This window comes from Bombyx mori, chromosome 2 (genome assembly GCF_030269925.1).
Source record: "Bombyx mori chromosome 2, ASM3026992v2".
NCBI classification, from domain to species: Eukaryota; Metazoa; Arthropoda; class Insecta; order Lepidoptera; family Bombycidae; genus Bombyx; species Bombyx mori.
Window position 1 is genome coordinate 74,245 of NC_085108.1, and position 12,437 is coordinate 86,681.

The 12,437-nt window shown below is 47.3% G+C and overlaps 1 protein-coding gene across 7 annotated transcripts in view; it reads right to left on the reverse strand.

Annotated features, from left to right (window-relative positions):
* Positions 1-10,809: 10,809 nt before the first annotated feature.
* Positions 10,810-12,437, reverse strand: part of LOC110385005 (uncharacterized) — a 52,312-nt gene continuing 50,684 nt past the window's right edge. For 4 of the 7 annotated variants that reach the window (XM_062672252.1, XM_062672257.1, XM_062672260.1 and 1 more), the window contains 2 exons: positions 12,133-12,315; positions 10,810-11,561 (listed from right to left, as the gene is read on the reverse strand). In XM_062672252.1, coding sequence (XP_062528236.1) covers positions 11,160-11,561; positions 12,133-12,315 — 585 coding nt within the window. In that variant the 3' untranslated portion in view covers positions 10,810-11,159. Of the gene's footprint in view, positions 11,562-12,132; positions 12,316-12,437 lie in introns of those variants that run through there. The other 3 variants (XM_038017411.2, XM_038017432.2, XR_009974916.1) reach the window with 3 other exon arrangements.

Consider the following 12,437-nt stretch of genomic DNA (forward strand, 5'->3'; position numbering starts at 1 on the left):
TCTTTCAGTCGATCAACTTTGAGCGCGTTAACGCTTTGGGCGACGCCATTCGCGCTGCCTCCACTGCACAACACTTTATCGCCGTTGTGCAGGAATACGCCGACGTATACGCGTCATTAAATACGTACGTCCTCCCCTCACTCCGCCGGTAATCAATGGCGTATATAAGTAGAATAAAGCCCCTATCCGTAACGATAGGATTTTTTAACGCTTACGGTCTCGCAAATCAACGTGATCAGGTTTCTGACTTTTTGCGTGACCACCAAATTGATATCTTTTTAGTGCAGGAGACCCTACTTAAGCCCGCGCGCCGTGACCCTAAAATCGCGAACTATAACATGGTCAGGAACGACAGGCTCTCTGCCCGTGGTGGTGGTACCGTCATTTACTATAGAAGAGCCCTGCATTGCGTCCCGCTCGATCCTCCCGCGCTCGCTAATATCGAAGCATCAGTGTGCCGAATCTCACTGACGGGACACGCGCCGATCGTTATCGCGTCCGTTTATCTTCCACCGGATAAGATCGTTCTAAGCAGTGATATCGAGGCGCTGCTCGGTATGGGGAGCTCTGTCATTCTGGCGGGCGACCTAAATTGTAAACACATCAGGTGGAACTCACACATCACAACCCCGAATGGCAGGCGGCTTGACGCGTTAGTCGATGATCTCGCCTTCGATATCGTCGCTCCGCTAACCCCGACTCACTACCCGCTAAATATCGCGCATCGCCCGGATATACTCGACATAGCGTTATTAAAAAACGTAACTCTGCGCTTACACTCGATCGAAGTAGTTTCAGAGTTAGATTCAGACCACCGTCCCGTCGTTATGAAGCTCGGTCGCGCTCCCGATTCCGTTCCCGTCACGAGGACTGTGGTGGATTGGCACACGCTGGGCATCAGCCTGGCTGAATCTGATCCACCATCGCTCCCGTTTAACCCGGACTCTATCCCGTCTCCTCAGGATACCGCTGAAGCCATAGACATCTTAACGTCACACATCACCTCGACATTAGATAGGTCATCGAAACAAGTTGTAGCGGAGGACTTCCTTCACCGCTTCAAATTGTCCGACGATATTAGGGAACTCCTTAGAGCTAAGAACGCCTCGATACGCGCCTACGACAGGTATCCTACCGCGGAAAATCGTATTCGAAAGCGTGCCCTACAACGCGACGTAAAGTCTCGCATCGCCGAAGTCCGAGATGCCAGATGGTCTGATTTCTTAGAAGGACTCGCGCCCTCCCAAAGGTCTTACTACCGCTTAGCTCGTACTCTCAAATCGGATACGGTAGTAACTATGCCCCCCCTCGTAGGCCCCTCAGGCCGACTCGCGGCGTTCGATGATGACGAAAAAGCAGAGCTGCTGGCCGATACATTGCAAACCCAGTGCACGCCCAGCACTCAATCCGTGGACCCTGTTCATGTAGAATTAGTAGACAGTGAGGTAGAACGCAGAGCCTCCTTGCCACCCTCTGATGCGTTACCACCAGTCACCCCGATGGAAGTTAAAGACTTGATCAAAGACCTACGTCCTCGCAAGGCTCCCGGTTCCGACGGTATATCCAACCGCGTTATTAAACTTCTACCCGTCCAACTCATCGTGATGTTGGCATCTATTTTCAATGCCGCTATGGCGAACTGTATCTTTCCCGCGGTGTGGAAAGAAGCGGACGTTATCGGCATACATAAACCCGGTAAACCAAAAAATCATCCGACGAGCTACCGCCCGATTAGCCTCCTCATGTCTCTAGGCAAACTGTATGAGCGTCTGCTCTACAAACGCCTCAGAGACTTCGTCTCATCCAAGGGCATTCTTATCGATGAACAATTCGGATTCCGTACAAATCACTCATGCGTTCAACAGGTGCACCGCCTCACGGAGCACATTCTTGTGGGGCTTAATCGACCAAAACCGTTATACACGGGAGCTCTCTTCTTCGACGTCGCAAAAGCGTTCGACAAAGTCTGGCACAATGGTTTGATTTTCAAACTATTCAACATGGGCGTGCCGGATAGTCTCGTGCTCATCATACGGGACTTCTTGTCGAACCGCTCTTTTCGATATCGAGTCGAGGGAACCCGCTCCTCCCCACGACCTCTCACAGCTGGAGTCCCGCAAGGCTCTGTCCTCTCACCCCTCCTATTTAGCTTATTCGTCAACGATATTCCCCGGTCGCCGCCGACCCATTTAGCTTTATTCGCCGACGACACGACTGTTTACTATTCTAGTAGAAATAAGTCCCTAATCGCGAAGAAGCTTCAGAGCGCAGCCCTAGCCCTAGGACAGTGGTTCCGAAAATGGCGCATAGACATCAACCCAGCGAAAAGTACTGCGGTGCTATTTCAGAGGGGAAGCTCCACACGGATTTCCTCCCGGATTAGGAGGAGGAATCTCACACCCCCGATTACTCTCTTTAGACAACCCATACCCTGGGCCAGGAAGGTCAAGTACCTGGGCGTTACCCTGGATGCATCGATGACATTCCGCCCGCATATAAAATCAGTCCGTGACCGTGCCGCGTTTATTCTCGGTAGACTCTACCCCATGATCTGTAAGCGGAGTAAAATGTCCCTTCGGAACAAGGTGACACTTTACAAAACTTGCATAAGGCCCGTCATGACTTACGCGAGTGTGGTGTTCGCTCACGCGGCCCGCACACACATAGACACCCTCCAATCCCTACAATCCCGCTTTTGCAGGTTAGCTGTCGGGGCTCCGTGGTTCGTGAGGAACGTTGACCTACACGACGACCTGGGCCTCGAATCAATTCGGAAATACATGAAGTCAGCGTCGGAACGATACTTCGATAAGGCTATGCGTCATGATAATCGCCTTATCGTTGCCGCCGCTGACTACTCCCCGAATCCTGATCATGCAGGAGCCAGTCACCGTCGACGCCCTAGACACGTCCTTACGGATCCATCAGATCCAATAACCTTTGCATTAGATGCCTTCAGCTCTAATACTAGGGGCAGGCTTAGGGACCCCGGTAACCGTACTCGTCGAACTCGACAAAGAGGTCGACGTGCAACCTAACCCATGCATCAGCCCGCTGAGTTTCTCGCCGGATCTTCTCAGCGGGTCGCGATTCCGATCCGGTAGTAGATTCATTCGCGAAACAATTGCTCTTGAGTTGTTAGGTCTCCTTCGGAGGCGCTCGGGCAGTTGTTAGCAAATCCCACCCCTCTTGGCTGAGCCTTTGCTCGCCCACCTGTCCTGGTGAAACTGGAAAGGCCTTCGGGCCACCAGTAAACTTACAATCATAAAAAAAAAAAAATAAAAAAATCATAATTATTGGCATTTTATTATTTCTGAAGTACCTATCGAAAATTGTAAAGTGGTACAATTTCTACGCTCGTAAAAACCAAACAAAATACATATTATCTACCTGCGACGCCAGGTGGGGGAGGAAAGTCCTCGAATGGAGGTCACGGATGGGTACAAGGAGCGTGGGGCGTCCTCCAACTAGGTGGACTGACGACTTAGTGCGCACGGCGGGAAGTCGTTGGATGCGGAAGGCGGAGGATCGCATTATGTGGAAGGCATTGGGGAAGGCCTATGTCCAGCAGTGGGCAGATAAAGGCTGATGATAATGATGATGATGTCATTAAGTAACAATATGATACATCGCGATAATTTTTTTTACTGCCCTTGTAAGCAGACGAGCTTACGGCCCACCTGATGGTGAGTGGTTACCGTCGCCCATGGACTTCAGCAATGCCATGGGCAGAGCCAAACCGCTGCGTACCGATGTATGTTACATGTCGTATTTAGCTCGTACGTATTGAGAGCGTACACTCACACTTACTCCCATCTCGTGGGTTGGAGCCCTCCGGGGCAGCGCAGGAGCCGCAGACCGCCAGTGATCCTGGCAGCTCCACTGTGGTGCGTGTCATCCGTACTCGTTGTAGTCGATGACGTCACGGCGATGCAAACAAATCACCGCCACCACTTGTGACACTTGTGACGCTACATGACGGCTCGCGCTCCGCCCGGGGGGTGGACAGATAACATCACATGTACTCGCACTGCACTAGTACCTGATAATGTTTTATTAATATTGATTGCACGGTGGGTGCGCGATGTCATTCCAAACAGAGCCGTGTGCGGTGAACAACCTCACGCGACGCAGGCTCCCAAGGAGATGCCCTGGGCCTCCCCGGCGTACGACGACGCTGCGGGTACTCTGGGGCTATTCAAAAAGCAGTAGACCGTCAAGAAACCTCAGAACCGTTTTCCTCAAGTATTAATATTCTATAATAACCTTCACTTTGAGCTGTGCTAGCCAATAACAGATTTCAATTATTTCAATAAAATTCAAGGAACTTACAAATTGATCGTTTCACTCAACAGATAAATAAATAAATACTCTTGCACAAGAACTATTTGATATTTGTATGGATTCTGTGTAATGCGATCTCCACGAGTGAGACCTGTCTGTACGTTCATCTATTGAAAATAAAACTCCAATTGCAATATGAAAATGCAATACACGATTAAAACACTTTTTAAAGTTTTATTCCCAAGTTTATTTAATATATTTTACGGCTTTCGAGGTGGATGGACTAACATAGATCTTAAAACACTTCGGTTTTTGACAACCATTGATTTCTACTCAAAAGCTGTTTGTTAATGTCAATAGAATAATCGCATGATTAGAGTACATTTTTTTTTTATCACAGCTAATAACTTAAACTAATAAAATAATTATAATGCAATTGCATTCTATGCCATTATATGCCATATGATAATCTATTGACTTCATTAGGATCAATAGATTATCAATTGTCTGACAATTTCCATGGACAAACCCGGACCTTCAACAGTAGTTAACAAGTATAGTGAGGGGTAGATCTCAGGGGTATTTAAAACTATGGGTTAGTCACCAGTATCGAATTTCGAATTTTAATCTTCCTTTAACACAAACAATTTTCAATTTTAAACATTAATTACATTTAGACGCGGGCGCACGCTATTCACACTCAAAACGGAAGCGCCCGGAACGTAGATTATACACTCTTGAAAAGATCGACATAGATGCTAACTATGTATAGCGAGCGGGCATACGGCCGCGAGAGTGACGTACCGGTCGGTTTGCTACACAAGTTAATAATTGCACTTTTCACAATTTCACAATCCGAAGTCCTTCAGATTTTTTAGATGTTTTTTGCGTTAATTTGATTTTAAAACATTTATTTACTGTTCTGTGCGTTGAATAGGTATATTTGCGGACATAAATCTGTGTGAGATAAAAGTGACTAAGTTATTATTAACGCGACCTCCACCTAGAAGATACACACAAATTCAAGATACAAAATAGATTAAATAGATTTAAATACAAGATAATTACAAAATGAAATAAAAAAAAGTTTTTGAATGACTGAATGAATGAATGAATTATTTTATTTCAGGCATCAACAAGTCCATATGTGTACATAGTATCATTGAGACATACTTAACATTAACAAAACCAATCAATTAAAAAAGATACATTTATTAAAAGTAATTATCAGTTGAATACATTTCAAATATTCCATTCAACTGATACTTACTTGGAACCAATTATTTTATTTTTATTATTATTATTATTTAGTCCGCAAGTGAACCATGGTACAACGGTTCAAGTACCGACAGTCATAACGGTCTGTTAATGCCTTCAGGATGCTGTTAGGGCTGACCCAGACCCGGCCAATCAGGGATGTGCACCTTTTCCGCATGATCGTAAAGAAACAATCGAAATTGGTCAGAAGTTGAAATAAGGTTTTTTGTAACTGTGTTTCAGATGCTTGTACTTTAAATACATGACATATCTGGATGTAAGCGTGGATGCGCCGGTGGAAGGCTCCTCTAAGCTGCTCCAGACGACAGACGAGTCTCCCCGGTGCTAGTGCAGCACACGAGCCACACGCAGCCTGCACGAGCTCGTCGCCGCGCACTGGACCCGTCCAACATCTCTTCTTTTGCTGTACAGTGGACAAGTTCTCATCATTCGCGTTTATCTTCTATCAATAACCACTTAACCTTCTTGACCTTCAAATTGATTACACCTTAGTCCTTGGTTATTCTCACTTTGCTATAGTTTTGACTGTGTTGCTTAATTGGGCGTTTAGTTCCGCTCTATTCCTCTCTGGTAGCTTTTGTTCAAATACGAGTAAGCTTTTGACCGGCGCCGTGTAGCGTTCTCAGGTGGGACCCAGAGCTGGGCAGGTGTGTCGTGTAATAAAAATGAAACCCGCAAAATTATAATTTGCGTAATTACTGGTGGTAGGACCTCTTGTGACTCCGCGCGGGTAAGTACCACCACCCTGCCTATTTCTGCCGTGAAGCAGTAATGCGTTTCGGTTTGAAGGGTGGGGCAGCTGTTGTAACTATACTGAGACCTTAGAACTTATATCTCAAGGTGGGTGGCGCATTTACGTCGTAGATGTCTATGGGCTCCAGTAACCACTTAAAACCAGGTGGGCTGTGAGCTCGTCCACCCACCTAGCAATAAAAAAAAAGATGTGCTTCACTTCACTGTTATGTTTGTAGACATGCTTCATGCACCGGTATCTATTCCATGCGTTTTTGAAGTGAAACTTCTTTAGAATCGTTGTGATTTCAAACTCGATGAAACGAAAAAATAAGTCCATAGAGACACAAACACATAAATGTATAGGATTCAGCCGGCGAGAGAATGAGATAGAACACATCAGACGTTCTCGCTCTCCTCTTCGTAGCATCCCCACTACCGTCTACTGAACATTGTCCATATGTATGCTCCTGTGTAGTGGGGTAGTCAGTATATCTATATCTCATTTATAAGTTTCACTTCTACCGTGTGTGACTTCACACACACACACACTTTTTTTTTCTCTCTTCAGTCTTTCTTTTGATGTGCAAGAATTTAAAGAAATGAGGTTCCTGAGCTAGACGTAGTTTTCAATATGCTCCACGCGTACTGCTTTATTCGTATCTCACGATGTATTCAGTTACCTAAATGGACAGATGCCCCGGTGTTAAGCGGTTACAAAAGCCCTTCCCTATAATTATATTGTTTACGAAGCTAGAGTTGGTAGGTATTCGTCTGTAACAAAAACAAATCAACGTCACACGTAATTCTGTATGTGTTCCTTCACAAGACGGAGTAGTGGAAACACAATTAAATTATATCGACAAAGATTTATTATTCAATTATGTGAATGATATTTCATCGTCCACAGATGACTCGCTGCGTCACATTTGGACAAGCTACAGAGTCATTTCGTGTTTTGTGAAGATTGTAGCTTCACAATACTTTCACGTTTGAATCTCTGTGTATTGTAAAAGTCAGTTTCCTATTGACGAATGTTTTTATTTTTCCGATTTTAAAAAAGTTTTTAAAATTAAGCAATTCCAGTCAATTATATTGTGCAAAATGTCAACTTACACGACGAACTTTTTAAAAATATAGTTAAACAGTGGGCGTCGGACATTTGAGCATATGTGCTCTCCCTGTGATGGTGTATGGGGCCGAGAGATGGACGCTCACAAAGCAAATTATAACCAAAATACAATACGAAATCCGCAGAAGTACTGGGTTGACTGACATAGCCAAAGTGATAGCTCGGAAAAAGTGTGAGTGGGCCGGCCACAATATGTCGTCGCACTGACAATCGGTGGGACGCAATAGTACTGGAGTGGAGACCTCGTACTGGACCTCGTAATGTGGGCAGGCAGTCAACGAGCTGGAGTGATGACATGAAAGTGGTTGGTGGAGACTGGCTGCGAAAGGCAAGAGACCGAAGAGAATGGGGCACATTCGAAGAGACCCACTCCCAGCATAGGGTGGACACGGGTAGAAGTAGAGATAAATAGATGATGACATACGTGGATCGTCGCCATTCGACTTTTGTAATCGATATCTACTTACTAATCTAGATTTTGTTAATTATTTGATGCAGATCAGTCGAGGCTCCGCAGCAGCGCCACTCCAGGTAGACTGCGGGCAGTTCTTAGATCTGAGTATCGGCGAGTACAGCGTCTTGTGCCCCCCACGGTAAATACCAAAAATCGTCTAATTTCTGTCACGAAGCACTCAAACGTGCCGATTTCAATATGTCTCTCCTACGCGCGTCCCTCTTCTTTTTTTTTCTTGGTCGGGGGCCGCACCTACTGCTAGCTCCAGATGTTGGGAGTGGAAAGCGGCCCAAGGATGGTATTTAGGGCCCTACGCAATAAATTACTCCTCTGCCTTCGCCCAAACGTCCGATCCCTTCGAAGTCAGAACCCGGGCGAGATAGGAGGAAAGGCGATCGTACTCCCGTCCCATCTCAAAAATTTTTTCTACCTATTCTTTGGCAACCCAAGGTGTTATTCTAGCTACGCGCAGACGGTTAGGTGAGCTCACGGGCTCAACCTGAGAAAAATTGTTAACCTTAGCCCTAGCAATAGCAGAGCTTCGCAGAATCTACCACTGGATCGGAAACGCGAGAAGATCCGACGAAAAAGTCAGTTGGCTATGTCTATGGGTTAGACATGCAATGTGCACCAACATTCACGCGTGAAGTGTGTCCACTTCGATAAAGCGGCACGACACGAGAACCCTCTCATCGTGGCCGCCGGTAACTACATTCCCGATCCTGCGGACAGAATGGAAAGCAGTCGACGTCGCCCAAAACACGTCATTTCAGATCCTCCCAATCCACTAACGGTGCTTTTAGGTAACTCAAGCACCGGTCATCGTTCATCAAGGGCTCGACGAGTAAATTAACCCACAGACACAGCCCACTGAGTTTCTCGCCGGATCTTCTCAGTGGGTCGCGTTTCCGATCCGGTGGTAGATTCTGAGAAACACGGCTCTTGCTAGGGTTCGTGTTAGCAACGTCGTCAGGTTTGAGCCCCGTGAGCTCACCTACTAGTTAAGGTTACGCTGATATAGCCTCTTAAGGCTCTCAGCTTAGGTAGGTAAAAAAAGGGGAGGTGTGTGCCAATGTTAGTGCAATAATTAGATCTGTTGTCTTTCACTCCGTGATTCACAGGATCTGCAAAGTATTATACAGAACTTGGCGAACTCGTGGAAACGTAAACCAATAACAAAGCCCTAACTTTACTCTATGTTTATTTTATTTTCTCGTTGTTATAACAATTAGAAGCTAAAATAACATAAATAACAAACACGTGCTCGCCCATGCATTCCGAACATCCACAAAGGGTTTGCTGAACTTTAGAACTCGTCCTATGATAACAATCATCCGTATCAACTATGTGTATGTACCTACTCGCATACGAGACATTACTCCTCAGTCTGCGCTGTATTCATTCTAGAGAAGGCGCGAGATGCCCGAAGCCAATACTACAAAAATTCACGCTAAAGTTATCGAGTTGAAATTGTATTATTTGTCATACGTAAATTACATTATGCGTCATTGATTCACATTTTAATGGCTGTTAACGTTTCCGTCACGGAATTCGTATGGGTCACGATGAATTAAAACAAACATATGTCGACATAATATGGAGCAGGAGCTGGGGGTCTTGGGCATGACGTGGGAGGAGCTAGAACAGACTGCCCAAGACCGATATAAATGGAAAAATTTGATTCGAGCCCTACACCCCAGCAGAGGGTAACAGGAAAGAATGATGATGATGATGACGGCTCTTGCTAGGGTTTGTGTTAGCAACGTCGTCAGGTTTGCGCCCCGTGAACTCACCTACTAGTTACTACTACCTACCTACTACTACTCAAGTCTATCTATCAGCTTTGATAGGAAAAAAAAGGTTACTTTTCCAACTATTCCATCGTGACAACGTGGTGTGACGTCAGCAGTCTTCGTATAGTGAGTCGTGTTTATGTAGTACCCCCGGACACACAGCAGCCGAGCGGAGCCCCGTCCAGCCGGCACGAGCGCATCCTCATATGTGCGTTGATTTAATAACACTTCGCAGGCGGCACGTGTGCCTTACACGTGTTTGCTAAACGGTGAGCTCACAGGTTCTTGCGGATTATTCTGTGGCGAATCAGTGTCCTGACTCGATGATTGAGGTTTGAGATAGTCGACGCATTTTAAACTGAGTCGTCGAGCAATAAATGTCGCTGACAGTAGGAATGTGCACGCAACGCAACCCGATATCGATACTTTTAGCTACCTGCGCACGCGGGCTCTATGCGCCATCGTGACCTTCATTAACACTCTGACTCTGTACAGTTTCTCTATGATTACGTCGAAACAAACATTTTATCTTACAAATGAAAAACTTTTATTTTCAGATAGCGAATAATGATTCCTATTAACACTTAACATAATTTAGCATATCGATCGCACCTATCCCGTTATCGATATGCACCTCTACAATATCTTACGCACATCACTATGTCTGTAGCAGCTAGTCGTGTGTTGCTCTCAGCTCTAAAGCCATTCGATTAACTGAGCAGAATCTCAGTCTCATTAAAACTGTTATATTTGCGTAATTACTGGTGGTAGGACCTCTTGTGAGTCCGCGCGGATAGGTACCACCACCCTGCCTATTTCTGCCGTAAAGCAGTAATGCGTTTCGGTTTGAAGGGCGGGGCAGCCGTTGTAATTATACTGAGACCTTAGAACTTATCTTATATCTCAAGGTGGATGGCGCATTTACGTTGTAGATGTTTATGGACTCCAGTAACCACTTAATATCAGGTGGGCTGTGAGCTCGTCCACCCATCTAAGCAATAAACAAAAAAAAAAAAATGTTGAGTATACTAGTTGTGCAGGGGGCGGTGCGGGGCGCGCGGGGGACCTTAGTATCTAAATCCCAGACGTTAAGTTACACTCAACGGATCCAATCTCATAAATAAATAAATAATACGTTCAGTTTCAATGCTTTATTTACAAACATATATACAAGGGAGCAGCAGGACACGCGCGACGACTCGCAGCTCGGCGCGGCTCACGGACCGCAGGGGGGTCCGCACAGACCGTGTACGGAACAGAACATGTCTAGCGCGATAAATAAAACCTAAAACTATAAAGTAAATTACATCTATATAAAAAATAAAACAGCCAAGTTCATTATCATCTGTTTGTCAAACGATTAGTGTTGTTTGGTTCAGTTGCCGTCGAGCGGATGTGGTGGGGCGCGGGGCGGGGCGGGGCGGGGCGGGGCGGCGCGGGGCGGGGCGGGGCGGCGCGGGGCGGGGCGGGGCGTTGCGGGGCGGAGTCAGTCGTCGTCCGAGTCCAGCTGTATGACCTCGCCGTCCGCTACCGAGTTGAGTACAGGCTTCAGCGTGGCCAGGTCGGCGGCTCCGGTCCCGAGGGGCACCGAGGAGGCAGCGGACAGCTTCCTCTTCAACATGGACATCGAGGGGACACACTGAGCGTTCATCAGGTCCACCAGTTCCTGTCGAAAGTTGAAGTGATGTGAGTGTGGACATGGCGGTGCGTGCGGGTGCGTGTGCGTGCGGAGGGTACAGACCCGCAGCGGCTCGGCGCGGCGACAGTAGAGGCCGGCGCCCGCGGGCCGCACCAGGGGGTGCAGGGAGCCGTCGGTGACGTCCCAGAAGGCGGCGTCGTGGAACTCGCTGGCGACGTGCCACAGCACCGGCGGCACCACGGTGTGTACCTGCCGACAGCCGCGTGTACTTTTTTTTTATTGCTTTGATGGGTGGACGAGCTCACAGCCCACCTGGTAAGTGGTCACTGGAACCCATAGACATCTACAACGTAAATGTGTCTCCCACCTTGAGATATAAATTCGAAAATCTCAGTATAGTTACAACGGCTGCCCCACCCTTCAAACCGAAACGCATTACTGCTTCACGGCAGAAACAGGCAGGGTGGTGGTACCTACCCGTGCGGACTCACAAGAGATTCTACCACCAGTTCACCGTGGAAGTCAATCATGAACATTTGTTAAGTACTTATTTCATTAGAAAAATTGGTACCCGCCTGCGGGATTCGAACACCGGTGCATCGCTTCAACACGAATGCACCGGACGTCTTATATTTGCGTAACTACTGGTGGCAGGACGTGTTGTGTGCCCACGCGGGAGGCACCGCCGTCCTGCTTGTTTCTACCGTGAAGCAGTAATGCGTTGCGATTGGGCGGACAGGCAGCTATTGTCCTGTAGAAGAGGAACTCATGTCCCAAGGTGAGTGGCGCCAGTGAAGTGTGTTGATGTCTATGGACGCACCTGCGCGTAGACGAGCGGCTTGCAGGAGATCCTGCGGTAGACCTTTTTGTTGAAGCTGACGCGGTCGGAGGCCCCGAACAGGTGCGCGGACAGCACTGCGCTCTCCGCCGGCCCCGAGTTCAGCTCCAGGCGAGACCATTCTTTCAGGCTACTTATCGTGTAATACGCGGGATTTTTCATAAGCTGAAATGGAAACCGTGTCGTGAATGTCCCGAGTGCCACGCGATGTCAGCGATGCATTGCTCGACTCCGTCCGTTCGGACAGAGCGGCGTCCGGGGGCAACAGCAACGACTCTCGCTGTACC